Here is a 26,199-nt window from a genome sequence, read left to right as displayed (position 1 = left end):
CTCCGGCTGCCATCCTCCTGCCCGTCTCTCCACCCTAACAACAATGGGAATGCAACAATGGCTTTCAGCTCACCACACACACACACACACACACACACACACACACACACACTCCACCTGGCAGGCTTCAGAACAACTCCCTCCCTTCACAACTTCAGTAACTCGCTTTCAGAACTAAGGTAGGCTGGCTAATGACAGGATATCGCCAGGTAACTCACTTTCAGGCGGCGATAATTCAGTTTCAGGAGGAGTCAAGGTGAGAATGAGTCACTTTGAATATCACTCCGAGATTATAAGTAAGCGTGAGAGTGAGTCGAGATTATAAGTAAGAGTGAGAGTGCGTTGATTATAAGTAAGCGTGATAATGAGTCGAGATTATAAGTAAGCGTGAGAATGAGTCACTCTGAATACTTCTTAGAGATTATAAGTAAGCGTGAGAATGATTCGAAATTATAAGTAAGCGTGAGAATGAGTCACTCTGAATACTTCTTAGAGATTATAAGTAACCGTGAGAATGATTCGAGATTATAAGTAAGCGTGATAATGAGTCACTCTGAATACTTCTTTAAAAAAGTAAGCGTGAAGAAAAAAGTGCACATCTTTAAGTGGATTATTATTAGTACTGCAAGTCACTTAATAAAACCACTTGTACTTAAATATACAGATAAAAGAATGAATGGATGAATGAATGAACGATTGAAAGGATGAAAAAATAAATAGATCAATAAATAAATGAATAAATAAGAGCACTCATCTTCCGGGGTGGCAGAGATCATAGGTACAATCACTTTCATTAAAAAAAAAAGCTGCCACCTTCACAAGCGAAAGAAATATGTCTCTCTCTCTCTCTCTCTCTCTCTCTCTCTCTCTCTAATCTTCCGGGGCCTGAGTATGGCACGAAGTAAAGAGGGTCACAGATCCAATTTTAAGACATCGACTTAGGAAGGTAGGGAGACCATTCGACTGATTGCCCGGAGTAGGACATCCCTCCCTCCCTCCCTCCTTCTCTCTCTCTCTCTCTCTCTCTCACACACACACACACACACACACACACACACACACGCGACATAAACAAGCACACATTTTAGAGCATTATGTTTGGAGAGTAAGGTGATATCCTGGTAAAACACACACACACACACACACACACACACACACACACACACACGAGAAAATACCCCTCAAATCCAGGAATTAATATTTTTCTTACCATGCTGGGCCAAGACACACACAAGAAAAAAAAAAAAGAGACTACGAATATTTTTTTTCTTACTTATGCTGTAAAGAAAAAACAAAAACAATATAAACCTTACTAATATTATTCTTAAGATGCAGACTTAAGAAAAAGCCAAGAAATTATCAGCCTTATTAATATTTTTCTTACCTACGCTTGAGTTAAGAAGAATCCAAGAATATATCAACCTTAATATTTTTCTTAAGATGCTGACTTAAGAAGAATCCAAGAAAATAATAATTCAAGTAATATTTTTCCTACTTACCCTGTTGGAAATAAAATCCAGGAAATTATGATCACTGTAAAGCGATTATTAAAAACGCATACAGTTATTTTTTCCCTATGCTGTGATTAGGTGGTAATTTTTGGTGCATGAGAGATATAAATTATCAGGAGTAAGAATGTAACAATAGATTACGGACAATAGATAACAGATAAGAACAGAACACTAGAACAGATAAAACAGGTAAGAACAGAATAATTTAACAGAAGATAAAAACAGATGGGAACAACAGAACAATAGAACAGCAATGAAAATACATAAGAACATAGAACAATACATAAGAACAGATAAGAACAATAGAACAATAAGAATAATAGAACAACAGATAAAACAATAGAAAAACAGACAAAAACACTAGCTAAAATAACAGAATAAGAACAGGAGAATAATAAAACAGTATATTAAAACAGATAGGAATAACAGAACACTAGCTAGGAATACAACAGATACAAGATATAAAAATACGAGGAAATAAATAAGGTGAAGACTTACCCACACCTTGAAGATGCTAAATCCCAATATACATAATTATAAAAACGGGAATACAGACAGATAGATAGATAGACAGATGGATAGATAGACAGATAGATAAATAAAATAAATCTATGTGTACTCACGTTGCGGGGAGAGACCCATATTCTTGACGTAAAAGGGGCCCATTCGATATATAATCTCGTGGACGATGATGGCGAAGGAATAGACGTCGGCCTTCTGCGTGCCTTCCTCAGGGGGCTCGGGGTGGCGCAGGAGCTCAGGGGCGCGCCAGAGTTTGCCTGGGGGAGGGAGAGAGAAAGGGCGATAGAAAAGGAGAGAGAGGTTGGCCTGAGGGAGGGCGAGAGGTGGACATAGAGATGGGTGAATGGATGAAAAAGATGGAGGTAGACTGACTGATGGACAGATGGATGGATGAACTGATCGAATGATAGACAGACAGATAAATAGATAAACAGACAGAGACAGAAACAAAGATGCACAGGCAGACAGAGAGAGACAGACAGATGACACTCTCTCTCTCTCTCTCTCTCTCCAAGGGAAGGAAGGATCACAATTTCAAAGCACACACAATGCATCAAAATCGAAGTTTATAACAGTTCAGTCTTCAAGCTGACACTACAGGTACTTTTTTTCTCTCTCTCTCTCACCTCTCCACGAAGCATAGGAGTCCGTGTCCTTCTTCTCTCTCATGTTATGCAGTCCGAAGTCCGTCAGCTTAAGTACGAAGCGGGAGTCCACCACGCAATTGCTGGACTTGAGGTTGCCGTGTGTGCGTATCTCACTGGAGTGCAGGAACGCCATGCCCTGGGGGGGTGAAAGAGGGGCATGAGGGAGGGGTGAGGGAGGGGTGAGGGGGATGAGAGGGGGATGGAGGGGTGAGGAGGGGTGAGAAGGGAGGTAGTAAGGCGCCGATGATGCTGCTGATGATCAGAGGGGTATGACAGGGGTGCGGGATGAGGAAGATTGGAGTGATGTGAGACTGGTAGTTTGGGTGGATGGGAGGATGGGGTGAATGAGAGGCGAGTGAATGATGGGGTGCAAAGAGTATAAAATTTCGTAAACTGTGAAACACACACACACACACACACACACACACACACACACACACACAATCAATCAAAACTCTCTCTCTCTCTCTCTCTCTCTCACCTTGACAATATCGTGCATCAGCGACATCTTAAACATGGTATCCAGCTTGACATCGTCGTTCTCAAGGATGTCTTGCAGCGACCCCTTTGGACAGTACTCGGTGAAGATGGCGCAGTAGGGCTTCGGGTCCACACACACGCCGATGAAACGTACCAGGTGCTCGTACTGAAGGTCTTTCATCTGTGGGGGTAGGGGGAGGGAAAGAAGTGATTTAGAAGATTTGAGGGAAAGAAGTGATTTATAAAATTTGAGGGAAAGAAGTGATTCATAAAATCTGAGAATTACGAAAGAAAAATCACAATGACAGACAGGATACAAGGGAAAAATACAGGAGTACATGAGAAAAATTTGACTTGCCAAGAATTCAATAAAGGAGGTCTATTACAAAAAGAAAAAAAGAAAAAATGAAAACGTAAATAGAGAGAGAGAGAGAGAGAGAGAGCACTCACCCTCTTGAGTTGTATCAGCATAGGTCGTGCCAGGTCAACTCTGTCCTTATGAAGCTTTTTGATAGCCACTGTAACACCCTGAGGAAAGAAGAAGGGCAGTTAGTACGGTGGGTACTGGGGTTGAAAGGGTGATGAGAGAGAGAGAGAGAGAGAGAGAGAGAGAGAGAGAGAGGAGCGAAAGTAAATTTAATGGAGAGGGATAGGAGGGCTGGTTATTACTGTGGGTACTGGAGCTGAAAAGGTGACAGGACGGGGAGGGGGAGAGAGGAGGGAAGGGGTATCTGAGATGGAGAAGGGGATGGGAGAAAGAGGAGGGGGGGGAGGGGAGGGGAAGAAATGAGAGGAGGAGGAGAAGGAGGAGGAAGGGAGAGAGGATGGTGAATGGGAGGGGGGGGGGAGAAGGGGACAGGATGAGAGGTGGAGAGATTGAAAAAAAAAGAGAGGGGGATGGGGAGGAAACAGAAGGTGGAAAGAGAGAGAGAGAGAGAGAGAGAGAGAGAGAGAGAGAGAGAGAGAGAGAAAACCGCACAAATCAACGGCCAGAGAAAGGTACCTGGTTAGTACTGTGGGCAATGGAGCTGAAAGGGTGACGCTACGTGACACCTGAAGGCTACAGAGGGATGACCTGATTTGCCTTACACTCCCCCCCCCAAAAAAAAATAATAATAAGAATAAAAATAAAAATAAACGCTTTGGACTGGTATATATTATTTTCTTTCCATTTTCTTTTTCTGAACATAATTTTCAGTCAGAAGTTCAACTGAAATATTTACGTCTGTTCAATGGTGGAAAAAAAAAAAAAAAGTTCAATTCTGCGACTCATATCAGTTTTCTCAGCTTGATGTTAGTGTGTGTGCACGTAGAAATACAGTACACACACCCACACACACACACACACACACACACACACACACACAAGCTCTCTCCCCCCCCTTCCTCTCTCTCTCTCTCTCTCTCTAGGACAATAATTATGATACAAGCTGTGTTAAAACCATATTTAAAAAAAAATTCGAAAAACAAGCCATGAGTCTGGAAATAACTGGGCCGGAAAAAAAGAAGGAAAATATTGGGTCCTAAAAAGACAATATGAAAAAAAAAAAAAAAAAATGGCCTTAAAAAAATGAAAGAAAAAGAAAAAAGAAAAACGATGGGGTAAAAATGTTGGACTCAAAAAAAGAAAGAAAAGAAGCAAAATGAAAAAATGAAATGGTATATGTTGGACTCCAAAATGAAAACAGAAAAAAAAGGAAAGAAAAAAGAAAACGAAAAAAGGAAAATGCTGGACTCCAAAAAAGAAAACGAGAAAAGGAAAATGCTGGACTCAAAAAAAAAAAAAAAAAAAAAAAAAAAAAAAAAAAAGATAAGGAAAATGTTGGACTCAAAAAAAAAAAAGAAAAAAAAGAAAAAAAAAGAAAAATGCTGGACTCAAAAAAAAAAAAAAAAAAAAAAAAAAAAAAAAAAAAAAAAAAAAAAAAAAAAAAAAAAAAAAAAAAAAAAGAAAACGAGAAAAGGAAAATATTGGACTCCAAAAAAAAAGAAAAACGTTAGGCTTGAGAAAAATAAAAAGAAATTAAAAGAAAAAAAACTGATGCCAATTAAAGAGGCCATTAAAAAAAGGGTGTATGGATTTCCAAGGCCGCTGACATGCTCGGGACAACTCCTTCAAGAGGAAAACAATGAAGGTAATTATGACGGATTTCCCCCCCTAAAAAAAATAATAATAATGAGGCTTGGGGGAAATAAAAAAAAGGGGGGGAGGGGGGTAGCTTGGACAATATAATTTTTGGTTTTCGCTGTAGATACTTAAAGACGCCCATGTATCTGTCTATCTATCTGTCTATCTATTTATCGAAATGTCTGGCAATCAGTCATGTCAATCAACCTCTCTCTATCTACTTGCACAATAATCAAGATTTCTCAACCAACCACTTATCTACCTACGCCTCTAACTAACTATTTATTTAACTGTCTAGTCAATCAACCTACCTACCTATCTATCTATTTAGTCAAGCACCCTATCTATCAATCTGTAAGTCAATCACTTATACTCGTATATCTCACCCAACAAATCATCTATCGATCCCTGTAGGGATATCTATCTAGATACTATACAGCTTAGACAACACACTCTTCAGGAAAATATAAATCAATATGCGAGGCAATATTAAAGAATAAAACATTACTAAGGAATTTCAATTAATATTAAATAAGAAGTCAAAATGAGGAGTACAAATAAGGTGTGATTTTACTGACTAATGAGAGAGAGAGAGAGAGAGAGAGAGAGAGAGAGAGAGAGAGAGAGAGAGAGAGAGAGAGAGAGTCCTCGTTTAAAACTTCCTCTCATTAAACTTTTCCGCTCATGAAAATGCTCATAATCTTTAATCTCTCTCTCTCTCTCTCTCTCTCTGGGAGATGAAGTTATCAAAATCTGGCCCCAACCTCTCCTCCCCCTCCTCTCTCTCTCTAAATCAGAGTGTAGATGCCTCAGTGGAGTTCCTCACAAGTTAAATTGTAGTTAGGCTAGTTATCATCCTCTCTCTCTCTCTCTCTCTCGCTCGCTCGCTCTCTCTTTCCTTCAGTCCTTTTTTAGTATCACATTGTTTATCCTTTTCCCTGTTTCTATTCCATCTCTTCTCCCCCTCCCTCCCTATTCCTCCCTCCATTCCCCCTTTTTCTCCCATCCCCTCTCTCCATTCTCCCTTCCTCGTCATCTCTCCCCCTCCCCCTCTCCCATCTGTTCCCCTCCCCTCCTTTTTCTTCCACTCCTCATGTCCTCTTTCCTCACACCCTTTCCTCTCCCCCCTCCCCCCCTTGCCTGTAATTGGGCCTGATGATGCAAGTTAAGGACTCGTCAGGGATAGTTACTTACGTCCTGGTTGCCATGGTTACAATTACGCTCAGAATGGTGGTGACATGGCGGGGTGTGTGTGTGGCAAGAACACCCGAGTCTTAGGGAAAGGATCATTAAGTCTAGGCCTAGAGTATATATCGTATCTATCCATTTATCTATCTATATGACCTGACCTGACATAACCTGACCTAACGTAACAGTACTAAACAAGATCTAACTTCATCTGATCGACCTGACCTAACCTCACGTAACCCAATCCAACCCCTACCGTCACCCAACCCAACTAAACCCCAACATAATGTAGCGCAACGGGACGTAACGCATTCTAACTTAATCTAACTTGTTGAATTAGGTCTGGTTAGGTTAAGTGACACCGAATTAGGTTATCTGGAGATTGTTATGCTTAAGTTGGCGGTGGTTGGGTTCCCTCTTGGTTGCTATGGTGACAAACAACCTTATCTTGAGAGTTTAGGGGAGTTACGTTGAAGCTGTGTGTGTGTGTGTGTGTGTGTGTGTGTGTGTGTGTGTGTGTGTGTGTGTGTGTGTGTGTGTGTGTGTGTGTGTGTTTCGAGTACAGAAGCGACATAATTCACAGCATCACAAACGAATGCAAATCACTGCACCGAGCTATGGAAATCCAGGACACGCACATCGATATTTCAATGCTATGTATATATAGTTTTTTGCCTGTGCTGCCAGCGCCTCTGCCTGTGTTTGCGGGCCCTGATGAGAGGCAAGTGTGAGGAGACAAGACACAAAGCATTATCCCGGAAAACCTTCTTCTTTCTCCTTCGTCTTCTTCGTTTTCTTTGCCCTCTTCATTCTGTTGTTGTTGTTGTTCTTCATATAAGTCTTCTTGTTCTTATTATTCGTCTTTTTTTTTTTTTTTTTCGATTCTTGCACCTTAGGAATTAATTAAGCTGAGGACATGTTGGGGGAGGTTTTTTTTTTTATATATGTATGTATGCAGGTAAATCTGCCCTTAATAGTTTGTGATGAAAAAGAATATTAGTGATGCATATTTACTTTGTGTGAGCTGTGGATTGCAAGGCTGATAACACACATATATAAGGTTTTTAATACACCAAACAACCCATTTACAACAATCACGTAAAAAAAAAAAAGAAACAATGACAGAAACAAATATTATGAAGCTGGTTCGGATGGAAAAATTAATCCCACATACGAGATCAGGAAAAATGGTAGTTTAATTTTGTCACACAACAGCAGTAAATGGCAGCTCTCAGTCGGCGGGGATGAGGTGGATGGCCAAGCGAGCGACTACACACATTTTGTTAGATATATAAACAACATTGTGGCTCACTCACTCTCATACACAATAACATACACAGACAGGCAAAAATACAGCTTAATTACAATGCCATCCTCGCTTGCTGGGGCGAGGAAGTCAGGAGTGTCAGAAGCGTTGGTGATGCCTGTGAGGAATACAAAATATGAGGCCATCTTGACACCCGCCATATTGGTTTCGATCCTTCCGTCAAACATCAACATTAACAAGTTATTTCTTTGGAGAAGCTGTGTTTACCTTCTTCGCTGGCTCAATACAGCATACAGGTGGTTAATAATACATCACAGAACCAGAAATAAAGCAAAATACAACAAATACGACGCAGAAAATCGAAAAAAAAAGAACAAAAAGATGGAAACTGGCGGAATCAGCTGCTTGGGTTAGTACACAGAGCCCCAAGCGGAGACAGAGGGAACTAAAGCCCGGAAAACATCAACAAAAGCGACATAAACGTAAAATAAAATGGGTCTATACCTTTTTGTGCAACCCGGACATCTGGAAATGAAAAGAAAATAAAAGAACTGAGTGTCATGGATAGCATATGTAAAAGAAAACATTGGAAAACACGAGAAAGCAAAAGATACGTGTGGTTTCTCTCTTGTCTCGTCTGATGTTGGGGGTTGTTTCTCTCTCTTTCATACATCAATACTTTTTCTCGCTCTAACACATATCAGTAATTCTATCCCCTGGCTATTATTTTTCATTTATTCTCTCTCTCTCTCTCTCTCTCTCTCTCTCTCTCTCTCACACACACACACACACACACACACACACACACACAATTTTCGACACACGTTATCTCTGCTCGCTCCCTGCCTGTCGTTTCTTATCTGCCTGTCTGTCTGTCTGTTCCCGACGCATCATCCATCTATGTCTCTCCCGGCTCATGCAATCTCCCATACTCTCTCTCTCTCTCTCTCTCTCTCTCTCTCTCTCTCTCTCATTTAGCTCTGCAGCCAAGCCTTTGAACCAGACAGATACCTCTCTCTATCTTTTACAGACTCGCTCTCATCTTTCCATCCCTACCTCACTGGCAATTCTCTCTCTCTCTCTCTCTCTCTCTCTCTCGGCCTCAATTCAAACTACCGACCTCATACGCATAATGGTTCCAGAATTTTGTCGGCTAGAGCAATGACATAGGAATTGAGGTTACACAAATTACCCTTCTCTCTCTCTCTCTCTCTCTCTCTCGCTTCTCGACTATAGTTCATTCACTTATATTTGGCACTTTCGTCCTTTTGAAGCCTTTTCCGTAGCTCAGTGACAGAGACAGTGCTAGGCCCTGCATCCTTTCCATAGCCCTTCTTCGTGACTAGCACCATATCTTTCTGTTACTAATTTGCTATAGCTCAGGAGTCAAGATGGGGAGATTGCAATTTTGCGCCCAGTGAAAGTGAACAGCGTGTAATTAATGCTTGAAATCAGAGAAGATAAAACAGCAGTTCAGATTGTTTTTATTTTTTTCAGTCACACACACACACACACACACACACACACACACACACACGGATAACTGTATACATTACTCTCGATTGCAGAATTCCTCCTCTTTATTAGTGACTTCTTTCAATTAAATTTCGCTTTTCAGTATTTCTCCTCGTTATCAGCGCCTTTTTTTCAATTGCAGTTTGCCCTTTTATTTGTTATCTCTTGTCCTCCCTTCAAATTACCCTCCTCATACGCCGAACTGTGCTGGGATTTTTTTTTTAAAGACTAGAGCAATCTGACTGCAATTAAGGCCGTGAAGGCTTTCTTGCTCATGGATTTAGATTTTTAAGTCTCCCCTTCCACACTTTTCCATTTTCTAAGAGGACTAGCTGTATCTGGAGGCAATAATACTACTACTACTACGACTACTACAACTTTTGCTACTACAGCTAAATAAGTCACTACACTGAAATGATGAACAACCTTATTTTTAACAATTATTTTTTCTAGCCTCAGTTTTACATATTTTTCTTTGTTTTTCTTCTCTTCTATGACTTCACGTGTTTGTGTTTTTACCCCTGTCATGCTAATTACCGCCCGGGTCTGCTTCATAATACTCGGAATTCCTAATCTAAGTTCCCGGCATAGCAATTAACTCTCTCTCTCTTTCTCTCTCTCTCTCTCTCTCCTGATGATTTACTTCTTCCTCCTCCCTCTCTTCCTCTATCTTTCTCCCGTATCAATTTCCTTTCTATTTCTGTTTGTTTGTCTTTCTGTCTGTGTGTCTGTCTGTCCATCTCTCTCTCTCTCTCTCTCTCTCTCTCTCTCTCTCTCTCTCTCTCATAAAGCTGTATAAAACACGTAATCCATTTCATCAGTACGTCGCATTTTTCATTTCCTTGGGTCCAATGTTTTTTTCCTGCGTCATGTCTGCCTTTCATCTTTCCATCTGAACTCCTCAATTTCCTATTACATTTCTCTGTTACAGTTTCTCCTTCCATTTTATACTGGGTTCTGTAATGTTCCTTTCTCCTTAAATGTTCGCCTTGCATGCATCTGTCTATACATTCCTTCACATTCATCTCCATACATTCCATACATTCATTCCTAAGTATTCATTTTCATACATTCGGGTTATTCTCATCCCTTAATCCCTCTCCTCCCACTGCCGACGATGGAAATATGGGCCAGCAGTTCGTCAATTAGGACCAAGGAAGCAGGGGTGTAATTAGGGTCAACACTGAACTGCTCTCTACTCGCTAATGTGTGTGTGTGTGTGTGTGTGTGTGTGTGTGTGTGTGAAGGTACATTTATAAACTGTTTCTCTAACCTTTACCTGTTTATTTATCTATCTTTCTATGTATCTATCGGTCTACCTATCTATCTATTCTGTCTGTTTCACTATATCTATACCGTATATTTATCTATTTTGTCTGCTTTTCTATCAATAATTTATCTATCTACCTATACCTATCTATCAATCAATCCATCCATCCATCCATCTATCAATTTATTTATCTATCTATCTGTCACGAATTCAGGTGATGTGAGTGAGGAGTGGCGTGTTCTGTCAGCCGAGACTAAAATGGTGGAAATATCTGAGTGTGACTGACATAAAACGCGGCCTACCAGGAAGTTAAATCTATCCCCCCTTTCCTCTCTCTCTCTCTCTCTCTCTTTCTCTCTCTCTCTCTCGTCCTTCCTTCGTACTCTTCTCTCCTTGCCTCTCTTCTCCCTCTCACCATCACTCTCCTCGATCACTTCCCCTTTCCTACTACTTCCCTTCTTCCCCTCTCCCTCAGACCCCCCTGTTCTCTGCCTGTCTGTCTGTCTGTCTGTCTGTCTCTCTCTCTCTCTCTCTCGTACAGTTGCCAAGGCCTGAAAAAGAGAGTATTTTCCCTTACCTTCAGAAAAAAATATTAATATGAATATATGAAAAAAGTTCATATTTTTCACTCGCGTGGTGAATTACAAATAAAAAACCAAAAATGAATACTTTAAACCCTGAAAAAAGGAATATTATACACTATTTATTATCCAACGGGCAAAAGTACAATTAATATGTTACAGAAAAAGATGCACGCAAAAGGTGAGGCTAAGGAAGAGATGTGTGTGTGTGTGTGTGTGTGTGTGTGTGTGTAACTGGAGAGAGGTGACTTGTGTAAAGTTTGTGAAGGGAGGTGGTTGGGGAGGGGGGTAGGTGTATGAGGTGGAGGCGTGTATTTATGAGTTCAGGTAAGGGTGGAGGTGAGAGGAGAGATGTGTGAGGTGGCGGGGTGGGGGGTGGAGGTGACGGAGTGGGGGGGTGGAGGTGACGGGGTGAGGGGTGGATGTGGCGGGGTGGAGGGGGGTCGGACTCACCTTGTAGCGTCCAGTCCGTATAAACACCTGTCTTGAGGAGTCCATCACGGAGTCCATCGAAGCACACGACTGCAACGATACAGGCGGGGTCAGGCAGGATGAGGCAGGGTGAGGCAGGGAGGAGGGAGAGAGAAGGGGAGAGAGGAGAAGAGAGGGAAGGAGAGGAGAGGTGTGGATGGAACGGGAGAAGATGGAAGGGAAAGGCAAAGGGTCCATCACGGAGTCCAGAGAGGCACGCGACTGAAATGAAAGAGGGGGTGTTAGGCAGAGTGAGGCAGGGTGAGGCAGGGGTGGGGAGGACAAATAGGGGAGAAAAGAGGGGAGAGAAAGAGAACTGAGAAAACTGAGCGCGACTGGAAAAACAGAGGGCATGTTAGGCAGGGTGAGGCAGGGGTGGGAGAGGCAGGGGTGGGCAGAGGCAGGGGTGAGAAGGAGAAATGAGGGGAGAAAAGAAGAGAGATGATAAGAGAAAGAAGAGAAGAGGTACACAACTGGAATAAAAGAGAGGCAGAATATGGCAGGGTGAGGGTAAGGGTGGAGGTAAGGGAAGAGAAATAAGGTGAGAAAAGAGAGAAGAGAGGAGAGAAAAGAGAAGAGAGAAAGAGAAAAGTGGAAGACAAGAGAAGTGAGAGGAGTGAAGAAGAGAAGACGAAAAAAGAGAAAATAGGAGATGCTACGAAAGAACGGAAGATGAGATGAAAGGCGAGGTATGGAAAGGAGAGGAGAGGAGAGGAGAGGGGAGAAGTGGAACGGAAACAAGAAACAATAAGATTAGAGAAGAGAAGGGAAGGGAAGGGAGAGGAAAGGAAGGGTACGACGGAATATAAACAAATAAACAGTGATACGGCGTAGGGGAAGAAGGGGATAGGGGAAGGAAGAAAGACGGAAGAGGAAGCGGCGGAAGGAGAGGAAAGGGAATACCGGATGTAGTAAAGTACAAGGAAATGCAAAGGGTGGAGAGAGAGAGAGAGAGAGAGAGAGAGAGAGAGAGAGAGAGAGAGAGAGAGAGAGAGAGAGAGAGAGAGATCCAGGAAGCAAGATACGCGGCAAAATCAAACAGTATGAAGCAGAAAGCACAACACAGAGACAGAGGGGCAAGGAGACAAAGCAAGAGAATAACATTTTTGGTCAGACTGTAGAGCAAAATATTTAATGAAGAAGAAATAGAAGTTATATATTACAGAAAGAAAGAATATTTTATAGCGCTATATTACTTAGATAAGGGATTTTATGTTTATTATGGGTCATTTAGGATTAGATTATGGACAGGTGGACAGATAGATAATTACACAGGTAGATATATAGATAGATAAATGGACAGACAGGTATAAGGTAAGTACGGTAGACAGATCTATCTAAACATTTCTCATAACACAGATAGACAGACAGATAGATAGATATATAGACAGGCAGAGAAATATAACTCAGGTAAAGTAAACAGGTCTATCTTCTTATTAAAAACAGATACATAAATAGATAGATGCCGTAGATAGACAGACAGATACGTAACAGATAGAGATCTACATAGACAAAGACACCCATATACTCAGTTCGAAAAAAAAAAAAGGCATGCTGAATAGAATAGTAAGTCGAAATTAAAGAAAAATAATTAATATGGTGAAAGAATTTGAATAAGAAAATTAAAGAAAAAAAAAGTCTGCTTTAAAAATCTATCATTATTTATAAACTTGTATTGTTATCTGTTAAGGTGATTTAATAGATACCTCTTATCAGTGGAGTGTATCAGTGAAGTATGATACACTCCCCAATCTCATTCTCTTTCTCTCTCTCTCTGTCTCATTTACATTGTCACTAAAGACAAACTCTCATCTCTCTCACTCTCACTCTCTCACTTACATTGCCACTAAAGACACTCCTCTCTCTCTCTCTCTCTCTCTCTCTCTCTCTCTCTCTCACTTACATTGCCACTAAAGACACTCCTCTCTCTCTCTCTCTCTCTCTCTCTCTCTCTCTCAACACACTTACATTGCCACTCAGCTTGCCAATAGAGATCTTGGAGCCGCCCTTGGCCTTCTTGTAGGGGTGCATGATCTCCACGTCTTCCCACGAGATCCTCCACGTCATTGAGGCGAGGTCGGCTTCTAGCTTGTAGTGCCTGTGTAGATAGATAGATAGATAGATAGACAGACTGAGACAGACAGACAAACGGACTGATAGATAGACAGAGAAAACCCATATCATCAGTATCTGCCGCTCTCTATCTGTAAAAAATTCGACCTAAGATGATCTGCATTTTATATTTTATTTCTAAGCTCAATATTAGGCCAAAAGTACCCTTAAGTTTTTAAAATATATCGCAGTTTGATCCCACTGGGCCCCTCTGCCGTCTAATAATACCCGTTTATTTATTAAAATACATACCACTGATAAATACATTGCATTTTCCATTCTCTCCAGCTATATTTCATTACCTACTGTCTGTCTGGGAATATATCAAGCTGTAAGATTTTAATATATCAGAGGACGTCAGAGAACAGATATAAGAGTCACAAACAAAACGCCTGTGTGTTACTCTTACTGAATCATATATTAATAAGCTGGTCACCAAAATTCTCATAGTCCCCGCTCCACTATGCCCACTACCCTCATTTTCTCCAATCCAACTCGTGCTAGGTAGAAAACGTCCCAAGTCTATTACGAGGCCAGACATCACTAGACTACCTTCACTTCCAACAAGCAGATCTGTGAGGCTACATCTGCAACTTTCCTTCCCAAAAATAAATTATGCGTATCTTTAACTTAATTTTACATGCAAAAATAAATTCGTGTAGAGATGGCAGTGAAAGGAAACTGGAAAATACGGTTATAGTTACTGTAGTGAAACGTGGGGAGCAATGACCGTAGAGTTTCATAGCCTGTGTCTCGTTCACTCGTACTACAGCCTTGCTATTTTTCGTCGCTTATTGTTCCATTACAAGGCTGACGTAACTCAAGGTGAGATAAATGGAGTTTCTTTATGTAATATTCACCAATAGTAAAGTTAAGCTTAATATCGATTTAGCAGCACGTCATGAAGGCAAACAAATAATCTCGAACATCAGGCAAACAATAAAGATAATAATAAGTATGAAAATACTTACTTGAAGGCAGGTTTAAGACCCTGAAAAATCTATGGGAAAAAAACAGAATGATTAAACTCCTATCTTAATCGTCAGGGCTATCATATTTATAAAAGACGCAAAGAGCAAATTCACACACACACACACACACACACACACACACACACACACACACACACACACACACACACACACACACACACACACACACACTTATTCTCTCTGTCTCTGTCTGTCTGTCTCTCACTCTCTCTCTCTCTCTCTCTCTCTCTCTCTCACCTGTATATAAAGACGCTCCCCACCGCCATCACCACCACCAGGAGCGCCAACATGCCCGCCACGATGCTCCAAGGGCCTGGGGGTGTACGAATATGGCGCCTTAATAAACAGATCTGAAATAAACTCAAGAAATAAATGGTGTACGAAATTATTATCACCAGGATCATTAGTGACGTTATTAGTATTATCATCATCACATCATCATCACCACCACTCCTCAGAATCATTATCATCATCATCATCATCAACGCCATCATCATCACTTCAATTCTCAACCAAGTCTGCAATCATCATCATCATCATCATCATCATCATCACAACCCTCAACCTCTCTTTCCCTGGGTTCCATTGAGCTGGGGTTCACTATGGAGGGTTCAGTTCAATTAACAGCAGCTTTGATCAGAGGAATTAAACACAGGAACAAATGAGTAAAACCTGATGGAGGATGGTTTTATTGGTTTTCTCTCTCTCTCTCTCTCTCTCTCTCTCTCTCTCACCCCGTCCCCTGCCTGCCCCCCAGCCCAGCCTCAGCTGTCAATATCTATCACCCTAACAAGCCCCCAGCCCTGTTTTCAGCCCAATTACCCTCAGATTAATGTCACTTGTCGCAAAACACACGCGCGCACACACACACACACACACACACACACACACACACACACACACACACACACACACACACACACGGATACATACATATAAACATACACACTCAGACACTCACATATACATGAACACATACATCTGTTCACAGGTACATACAGTACATTAATACATACACACAAACACACAGAGGAATATAAAAAAAGTTCTACTATACAGAATACCCCCGTCTCTCTCTCTCTCTCTCTCTCTCTCACACACACACACACACACACACACACACAAATCGCCTGGCAGTAGCACTTCCAAACACCTTCATTCTCATCTGCTTTATCCACTTCGTCCTTATAAATAACAACATCCAATTACGTGTGTGTGTGTGTGTGTGTGTGTGTGTGTGTGTGTGTGTGTGTGTGTGTGTGTGTGTGTGTGTGTGTGTGTGTGTGTGTGTGTGTGTGTGCTGGAATATGCTGTGTGTATCGTCTCGTCTCGTATCGTTTATCAAGGCTCTCCATGCTGCTCGATCTCTGGCAGCCTCTTTAATATCGCTGCTTATCTGCTTTGTCGAAATGGGTGTTGAGAGAGTTGGGTTGTTTTTCGACTACTACGAACAAAGAAATCATCGTTATAATCATGGGTATCATCACTTTAGTCGTCGTCATCACCATCATCACCATCACAGTCACCACCACCACCATTAACATCATCATCATCATTTTCACCATCACCACCAACATTATCACTATCATCATCATGAACATCACAATCACCATCATAATCACCATCATCACCATCACAGTCACCACCACCACCATTAACATCATCATCATCATTTTCACCAGCACCACCAACATTATCACTATCATCATCATCAACATCATCATCATGAACATCACAATCACCATCATAATCATCATCATCGTCATCATCATCACCACCACCATCACAATCATCATCATTATCACCATCGCAATCACCGTCATTATCATCACCATTAACATCATCAATACCATTAACACCACCACCACCACCACCATCATTATCAACATCACCACCACCACCATCATCACTATCATCATCATCCCCACCACCACCACCACCACCACCATCATCATCATCATCATCACAATCCAATCTCCCTATGATAATGGCGAGGGTCGAATCGAAAACAACCAACACATCAGATTCCATCCACAAAAACAACAAGGCAAAGAAAAAAACAAACAAAACAAGAAAACAAAGACGCATAACCCTGAGTCTGAGTCGAGGGGGCGAAATAAATAAATCAAGGAAAGGCATCAAGAGCCGGTCCCCCCTCCCTCTCTCTCTCTCTCTCGGATGCTGCTCTTATGGATCCGCGGCTAGGAGGAGGAAGGGCAAGGAAAACGACATTCTGGGTTTTCAAATTTCGTGTTTCTAAAATGGTTTCAAACTTTCATGTTTCAAACTTTCGTGATTCAAAATTCATCCACTTGAATTAACTCTCTCTCTCTCTCTCTCTCTCTCTCTCACTGGCCCAGCGGTGTTCAGTGCATTGTGTCACCCCTTCACGCTTCACTACACATCCATAGACCAATTGCCACGCTTGACCACTCTAAGGCCCCCCCCTCTCTCTCTCTCCCTCCCTCTCTCTCTCTCTCTCTCTCTCTCTCTCTCTCTCTCTCTCTCTCTCTCTCTCTCTCTCTCTCTCTCTCTTTCGTGAATAGGACATAAATTATACCATTACGATAAAAGCCAAACCACCTCGAATGGATCGTTAAGTCTAGGGGAAGGGATACGGGGGAAGAAGAAGAAGAAGAAGAGAGAAGGAGGAGGAGGAGGAGGAGGAGGAAATTTTGGTGCGTCGAATTAGGAAAACTGAACCAATCACATTTCCATTTCTCTCTCTCTCTCTCTCTCTAATTGAATCATAGATCTTTTTTTTCGGAGTGGCCATAGGAAATGTCATATGCTTTTTCCATTATATATACATACTTATTTCGATTTTTTTTTTTGGAGGGGGAACGGGCAGTAGAGTAAAAAGGGCAATATATAATGTATGGGTGGAGACGGTATGGGGAGGGGAGGGGAGGGGAGGGGAGGGAAAGAGAGGGAAAGGGAGGATAAGAGCAAGGATGGGAGGAAAGAAGGTGAGGTTTGGGCAGGGGGCAGGAAGGGGAGGGGAAAAAAGGGCAATCAATCAAGGAAAATACCATCAATTAAGTCAAGGAAATTACAAATATTAATCAACCAGCAATCAATCAATCAACCAAGCAGTCTATCAATCAAGTATCTATCTATTTGTTTATCAGTCATATTTTCCCCTTTTCTATCTAAAAATTATCTATTTATCTAGGGCATCATCTTAATCGGTCTATCAATCTCTCTCCCTCTCTCTCTCTTTCTCTCTCTCCTACCTTTTATCTTAAGTATCATTTATAAATCTCTCTCTCTCTCTCTCTCTCTCTCACTCACTCTCTCTCTCTCTCTCTCTCTCCATTTAGAGACACAGAGGGCTCTACCAACAAATCCTCCATAAATATGTAGGGTAAACTCAAGCATTTTATGACAGGCAAATAGAAAACGGGAAGTGCTGGATTTTGTCACTGGAGTAGGACAAACACTTAACCCTCTCTCTCTCTCTCTCTCTCTCTCTCTCTCTCTCTCTCTCTCTCTCTCTCTCTCTCTCATCAAAGACCCTTCACTCGCCCTTCTCCCCCATCTCGTTCTCCCTCCACACACCCACTCCCACACACATACATACATACACAAACATACATAACCACACATACAAACAAATAAAAACAGACACAGACAGACCCACAGTCACAACGACACACACACACACACACACTCACCAGTCGGCTCCGGGCAGAGTGAGTTATCAAACCCACAGACGGGCATGTCCCTGGGAGGCCGCCCACCTGGCCACGAGATGTTACCTGTGAACACCAGGCTCTCGCTCTCACCGTAGTACGTGGCCACTACCTGTAAGGTGAAGGGAAGTACGGTGAGGTAAGGTAATAGTACATGGTCATCGTAACAGTGAGGGGGAAGGCTGGGAATAGGTAAGCACACGTGAGTACGAATTTTAATCTGAATATCGCTCTCACCGTAGTACCTGGCCACTACCTGTATGGAGAGGTGAGTACTGTGAGTGTAATTAACAGTACATAGTCACAGTAACTTGAGGCGGAGTGACAGGGAGGGAAAGATGTGAAGGAAGAGTAGAAGGAAGGAAACAAGGAAGGAAGGAAGGAAGAAAGGAAGGAAGGGAGGGAAGGTGTGCAGAGGAATGATAACATTAAGATACAGTGAATACAAGAAGCAAAGATGAATAACTCTCTATCTATCTATCTAGCATCTATCTCTACTTATTTATCTCTTTGCCCGTCTATCTATCTATCTATCTACTTACAACCCTCAAAGAACGCCTTCAATATAAAGGTTAATCCAAGCTTCCAGGAGGGCATAGTATTTAAAAGCCCTTTCATGAGCATCCCCTAATCCCCACCTGTGTGTGTGTGTGTGTGTGTGTGTGTGTGTGTGTGTGTGTGTGTGTGTGTGTGTGTGTGTGTGTGTGTGTGTGTGTGTGTGTGTGTGTGTGTGTGTGTGTGTGTGTGTGTGTGTGTGTGTGTGTGTGTGTGTAGGGGGGACTAAAGTAATATATGTACGGGCCACAAAACAACGAGGGCAACGACAGGGGATGGAAATATAGAGGGTGGAGAGTGATGGATGGAATGGGAGAGACGGAGGGAGAGAAGAGAGAGGAGTGGAGAGAAGACAGGGGAGGAGTAGAGAGAAGGGAGGAGAAGTGGAGGAAAGCGGAGGAAACTAGAGGGAAGGGGAGGAATGTAGGAAAAACAGATGGAAAATAATGAAGTAAAGAGGACGGGGAAGAATGTGTTAAATGACAGAGGTGGGAGAGAAGAGGAGGGGAAGGAGGAAAAATGGAGAAGAGCAGAGGGAGGAAAGAAAGAGAGGAGAGAGAACAGAAAAAGAGAGGAGAGAGAACAGGAAAAAGGAGAGAGAACAGGAAAAAGAGAGGAGAGAGAACAGGAAAAAGAGAGGAGAAAGAAGAGGAAAAAGGAGAGAGAACAGGAAAAAGAGAGGAGAGAGAACAGGAAAAAGAGAGGAGAGAGAACAGGAAAAAGAGAGGAGAGAACAGAAAAAAAGGAGAGAGAACAGGAAAAAGAGAGGAGAGAGAACAGGCAAAAGGAGAGAGAACAGGAAAAAGAGAGGAGAGAGAACAGGAAAAAGGAGAGAGAACAGGGAAAAGAGAGGAGAGAGAAGGGTCGGGAGGAAGAAGAATTGACAAAGAGAGTAGAGGGATGTAAAGGAGAGAGAGAAACAGTGAAGAGTAAGAAAGAGAAAAAGAGAAAAAAAAGAGAGAGGGAAGAGAGAGAAAAGAGAAGCAGACAGATGAGAGAAGAGAAAGAAAAGAGGAGTGATTCGGTGGAACGTAAGGAAAAGAGAGAGAGAGAGAGAGAGAGAGAGAGAGAGAGAGAGAGAGAGAGAGAGAAAATCGTGAAAGTGAGAAAGTGACCCTAAAGTCGCAATACCCGCGTCAATTTATCAGAAGGCTTCCCGCGAAACCATTAATTAGGAGGTTTCGGAGCTGCAGGTGCCGAGAATGGAGCCGGAATCGATCACCAGCCGACACTGCATTAGTCACCCCTGGACCGCACTTAGCACCTGCGCCCCGTTTTCTATTTGGTTATTTGTGTGGGGTGTGTATTTTTAGAGAGAGAGAGAGAGAGAGAGAGAGAGAGAGAGAGAGAGAGAATGTAAAACTCGTGTATTTTGAGGCCGAATCGTCCACTTTACCGAACTTTCTTTTTCTCTTAGTTTTATTCTCGTTACCGTATTCATCTAATTCTCTCTCTCTCTCTCTCTCTCTCTCTCTCTCTCTCTCTCTCTTTATGCTCGACAGCTTAAGTACTTACCTTCTTAAATTTTTAACATTTTCTCTCCCTCTCTCTCTCTCTCTCTCTCTCTCTCTCTCCGCAATCACACTCTAATCTCTCCTCTCTCCCCTCTTCTCATTTCCCTCTCCAGTTCACATCTTCATTATCTATCTCTCTGTCTGTTTGTCTGTGTGTCTGTGTGTCTGTCTGTCTCTCCTTTACATCAAATCTGCAATACAAAACAACTGAACTGCACCCCCGTTGCTAACTCACTGCAAAGCCGCGATTATCATGCAACTGCAAATGCTAGGCAGGATTATTTATGCTGATTCTGTTGCATAATGCTGTGGGGGGATTTATTGCGTGGATTTACACAAACACATCAACCCTCGCAAGTCAAAATGGAGAATCAACTGCACTGGTTTGGTAGTGGACGTGACGATAAAAAAAGTGGCAATTTCAATAGGATTTTTTAAGGCGATTTATGGAGAGAGAGAGAGAGAGAGAGAGAGAGGTATCTTCCCTAAGTCTGACGAACACATAGCGGAAAAATCGAAATCCTCTGAAAAACACATTAGCAGAGAGAGGAATTACATTATTTTTCGAGGCTTGTAAATTTTCTTCACATGGAACTGGGAAAATACTAGTTTGTTTACCTGTAGCTAAAAAGTACGGTAATATATAAAGATGTATAAGTGAGTCCTGGTAGTATGTCATTTCATATGCTAGTATAATATGTTTGTATATTCATGGTTATGGAAAAAGATAAGCGAGAAAGGGCTGAAGTGAAGAAAGAGATACAGCATTGTTCCCGTCCTCTCTCTCTCTCTCTCACCTTCTACCCCCTCCGTTCCTCACCCCCCTTCCCCTTCTCCCCACCTCTTCCTCCTCCCTGCTTCTACATTCTACCTCCCCTTCTCTTTACCCGACCTCCTCTTCCTCCTCCTCCTGCCTGCTACCTCCTCCCTTCCTTATCTTCCTCCTCCCCTTACCTCCTACTCTTTCTATTTCTACCTTTCGTCTCCCTCTCCATCTACCTTTCCCTCCTCTCCCCTCCATGTTCCCCCCAACCTTTCCTCCCCTCTCCCTTCCACCTCCTCCACCTTTTCCCCTACCATTCCCCTCCCTTCACACCTACTTTCTCCTCCCCTGCCCTCCCCCCTCCCCCCCAGCGAGGTCGGTGTCATGGCGGCTTGGATCTGACCTGCATAATTCAGCCCAGGTCACGCCCCACACCTGGCCTAAAGCTGACCTTGCCCCAACACTCTCACCCTGGCTTTCCTAGAGGGCAGGGGTCACGGCCAGGTCAGGGGGGGTCAGGCGAGGTTGCAGGGGCTATTTCTGGTTAGCTCTGATTAGGTTAAGTTAGATCAGATATGCTAGGAGTAGCTTGCAACAGATAAGTTTAGTCTGATAGGCTGGGTTTGATTAAGTTAGTCTGCGTTTGATTGGGTTGGGTTAGTTTAGGTTAGGTTGGGTTGGGTTGGTTTGGGTTGGGTTAGTGTAGGTTAGGCTGGGTTGGGTTGGTTTGGGCTGAGTTAGGGCAGGTTTGGCTGAATAGGTACGGTTGGGTTGGGTTGGGTTAGGATGGCTTTGGGCAGACTGGAATGGGTTAGGTTGGTATATTAGCTGTTTCGATGGCACCTATCCACCCACGTATTTGGTTCCGAATAACATACACATACACACACACACACACACACACACACACACACACACACACACACACAAAGATACAAAACAACGGACTATCCATGACACAAAGATGACAGATCATGAGAAAAAGACAGAGAAAGGAGTGAGGATGAGGGAGAGACGAAAGGCGTGTGGGTGTGGGCATCTGGGGGGAGAGGGTGAGGGAAGGGGTGGGATGGAGGATGAGGAATGGTGGGGGCGTGGGGTGAGGGGTGGTGGGGGTGTGGGGTGAGGGGTGGTGGGGGTGAGGTACGTGGGGATCGGTAAAATATTCACAGGCCCCTCTGCAACTTGTTTATTCAGTGACCCGCCACCCGTCCCCTCACCCCCTACCCCCTTTCCCCCTCTCCTTCCCCCCTCCCCTTTCCCCTCCCCCTCCCCCCTACAGAGCACGACAAATATCCCTTCTTCTCTTTGCCTCCTCCTCCTTAGACTCTTTTTCCTTTTCTCTCTCTTCCTCGCTCTCAGAATCTATTTCCCTCCATCTCTCTGTATCTGTCTATCTCTCCTCCCTCTCAGAATATATCTCCCTCTTTCCCTCCTTATCTATCTCTCCTCCCTCTCAGAATCTCTCTCTCCCTCACTCCCTTCCAGATCTCCTTTTCCCTTTCATAATACTCTCTCTCTCTCTCTCTCTCTCTCCTTAGGCTTCTCCATTCCTCTCTCAACATCTCCCCCTCTCCCTCCTCCCTTTCAGTATCACTTTCCTCACTCCCTCCCTCCTCCTAATTCCACTTCCCTTCCTCACTAACACAATTTTCTCTCACTTCTCTCCTTCCATTTCACCATCCAAGTGTTTTCCTCCTTCCCTCTTGCATTCCTCGCACTCCTCCTCCTCTCCCTCTTTAGCGATTTCTCTCTTCCTTCCCTCCTTTCCTAACACGTTTCTGCCTCTCTCCCTCCTTCCTAATACTTCTCTCCCTTTCTCCTTCCTTCCCTCCTTTCCTAACACCTCCTTCCCTCTCCCCATCTTTCCCAATACTTCTCTCCTTCCCGCCTTCCTTCCATCCTACCTTCTATATTACATCTTCCTCCTTCCTAGCTTCTCAGTATCTCCTTCCCTCCCTCACTTCTCTTTGAAATGATGTTGGCGTTCCCTCTTGCAACGTACTTCCTGATGTATACGTATAAATCAAGGCATATAATATGGTGAAATATCATCAAACATCAGAATAAAACCATACAATTATCATCACCATCATCGTCATCATCATCATTATCATCATCACCATCATCATTATCATCATCAGTCTGACCTCTTTTTCCACCCTCATTTAACTATCCATGAGGTGACCCCCCTGCTAATTTTCCCAATCATTTCTTTTCTAAGCCTTCATAAAGGTGCTCATGAGGGGCGCCTTCACGCGGTGGCACTAATATGGCCGAGGGATGGAGCTGCCTGGCTACACAAGAGCCCTTCAGTCCATTCCCTTCTTGGTGATTAATTGCTCCCAGTTCTTCATACATACAAATGGTGAAGTGTGCTACTGTCTACCTGCTGGAGAGAGAGAGAGAGAGAGAGAGAGAGTCAGCCAGGAAAGAGAAGATCGGCTTTATATCGAAGTCTACCCTTTACGAAACTTTCTCACCTACCATCCCTTCTCTCATTCTCTCTCTCTCTCTCTCTCTCTCTCTCTCTCTCTAAAAAGAAATAATGGCTGCTGGTTTCCTAGGGGATTCACAAGACAACCCACGAAATTGTCGAATTCTTGCACCACGCTGTTTCATTCCCAGTTTCACGCCGTTTCACCTCTCTCTCTCTCTCTCTCTCAGTTCGGATCCCGTCATTTGTATCACTATAGCTAATGTCCTTCTCTTCTGGGTGTTCTCTCTCTCTCTCTCTCTCTCTCTCTCTCACTGGAGGAGATATCTTAGAGAAAAATACCTCCATTATACCTTCCTCTCGGCATAAATATCCGCAACAATACACCACGGACACGGAGAGATAGATAAAGATAGATAGATATAGATAGATAGATAGATAGATAGATAGATAGATAGATAGAGAGAGAGAGAGAGAGAGAGAGAGAGAGAGAGAGAGAGAGAGAGATAAACCCCCGGAAATATATATACACGTAAATCCATGAAGCAAAGGAGTCCACACACACACACACACACACACACACACACACACACACACACACACACACACACACATACACACGCACACCATAGTAATCTCTGTATAATCCTGCCTTGCGTCTATACCAGGAAATTCCAATTGATGTTCTACTCTACTTTTTAATGTATAAATCTTGCTTGTGTATGTATTGCAGAAGTTCATATACATATACTCTGCGAACGTGTGTGTGTGTGTGTGTGTGTGTGTGTGTGTGTGTGTGTGTGTGTGTGTGTGTGTGTGTGTGTGTGTGTGTGTGAAAACAGAGAACGAAAGACTGACCAGGATAGTGTTTAAGCTGGATTGGGAGAAGGGGAAGAGGCAGACCGAGGACGAGATGGAAGGATGGGGCGGGGAGATATATGACTGATGGGGGCGTGAGACAGCGAGAGGGCAATCTGATAAATACGATCACACCAAGTAAGAAAATATGGAAGTGAAAAGAAAATATGGAACTGTACCCCCTGACAGAAAAGAATATATATAAAAAAAAAGGGGAGAGGAAAAGGAGAAAATATCATGACACAGCCGCACCCAGATTCGAATCCCCGAGGCAGGACGTACCTCAAAAGTGCCAGTAGCCTGATTCATGTCGAGGAGAGAGTAGTCAGCTTTCCTGTCACCTCTAGCGTCGATGGAAATGTTGCCAGTGAACCATGGGGGAACCACGTTGGCGGCTGGAAGAAAAGGTGAAAAAGAGAGGTAAGTTTGAGAATGGAGAGAATGAGAGCTGGAGAGAATACGAGGAGGAGGGAGAGAAGGGAGAGAATGATAGGTGGAGGGAGAGATAAAGCGACCTATAATACTCATGCGTCATCATACATCAATACATACATGCTCCCAGCTCGTAGGAGGGACCCGGATCATTTAACTTTCAGGAGTCCATGCTACGTACCTGGTTGCATTCCCTACATAGACAGATAGATAGACAGACAGACAGATAGATGGTTAGGTAGATAGACAGATAGATAGTTAGACAGGCTGACAGATATTAACAAGTTATATACCCGATACTGAAGCGTTAGTACAGCATAAAAAATCCATCCAACACATTTCATTTTTTGTAACACAAGGATGACACCATTATGTAATTACGGCGACATCACTGTAATGGCAACTACGCTTAATGAAAGTACTCTGACGTGCACTATCATACACTGTTACATCAACATCATCATTATCAGTATTTTTAACATCATCATCATTATTATCATCACCATCGTCATCAGTATATTGAACACCACACTGCAACATTATAATCATCATCATCATCATCATCATCATCCCCATCACACCCTATCAGTCCATACATACACAAACACCTACACATGTACACATAGACAATAAACATAATAACTTCCATATGTAGCCTGTTACTATTATTACAAGCATCCCTTTCCTATTCGTACATTGTTAGCATGAGGCAATATTGCTTCGTCCATCACTCTTTTTTTTCTGTAATGGACCTAATGAAAATACAAATTCTGCCAATGATTAGGTAATTGAAGAGCATTAGGGAAGGAATGAAGGATTAAGAGCTCTCTCTCTCTGACTCACTCACTAAAGAGCACAGGGACGGAAAACAGGATCAAGTGCCCTCTCTCTCTCTCCCTCCCTCTCTCTCTCACTAAAGAGCACTGGGAAGGAAAGCGGGATCAAGCTCTCTCTCTCTCTCTCTCTCTCCCTCTCTCTCTCTCTCTCTCTCTCTCTCTCAGTCAGAATGTGAGCTTAAGGCCGCAAGTTGCGTCCCTTCGCTCCACACTAAGCTCTCTTTAATGAGCTTCACCTGGGGAATGGGGTGGGGATGAGAGAGGGAGTGGGGATGAGAGGGGGAGGGGGAGAGGGGTGAGGATGAAAGAGGGGGTGGGGATAAGAGGGGGTGGGGAAAGAGGGGGTGGGGGGGAGAGGGGGTTGGGTAGGGGGTGAGTGACTGGGAAAAAAGGTGGGGTAATTGGGGGTTTGGGAAGGGGTAACGATG

General features: G+C 43.0%; 1 protein-coding gene across 1 annotated transcript in view; it reads right to left on the bottom strand.

The window, feature by feature from the left end:
- The window catches only part of LOC145412971 (atrial natriuretic peptide receptor 1-like), a 343,079-nt gene that overhangs the window by 103,369 nt on the left and 213,511 nt on the right, over positions 1-26,199 (bottom strand). Inside the window, exons 8-16 of the mRNA XM_080282794.1 lie at positions 24,786-24,898; positions 18,359-18,488; positions 14,919-14,994; positions 13,546-13,675; positions 11,560-11,628; positions 3,611-3,688; positions 3,162-3,341; positions 2,660-2,816; positions 2,135-2,290 (exon numbers count right to left, since the gene is read on the bottom strand). Coding sequence (XP_080138920.1) covers positions 2,135-2,290; positions 2,660-2,816; positions 3,162-3,341; positions 3,611-3,688; positions 11,560-11,628; positions 13,546-13,675; positions 14,919-14,994; positions 18,359-18,488; positions 24,786-24,898 — 1,089 coding nt within the window. The remainder of the gene's footprint in view (positions 1-2,134; positions 2,291-2,659; positions 2,817-3,161; positions 3,342-3,610; positions 3,689-11,559; positions 11,629-13,545; positions 13,676-14,918; positions 14,995-18,358; positions 18,489-24,785; positions 24,899-26,199) is intronic.

Source organism: Coenobita brevimanus, chromosome 94, assembly GCF_032717465.1.
Source record: "Coenobita brevimanus isolate Jiangsu-jjx chromosome 94, ASM3271746v2, whole genome shotgun sequence".
Taxonomy (NCBI): Eukaryota; Metazoa; Arthropoda; class Malacostraca; order Decapoda; family Coenobitidae; genus Coenobita; species Coenobita brevimanus.
Note: the sequence above shows the minus strand (reverse complement) of the source record. Positions and strands in the feature narration are given on the sequence as shown.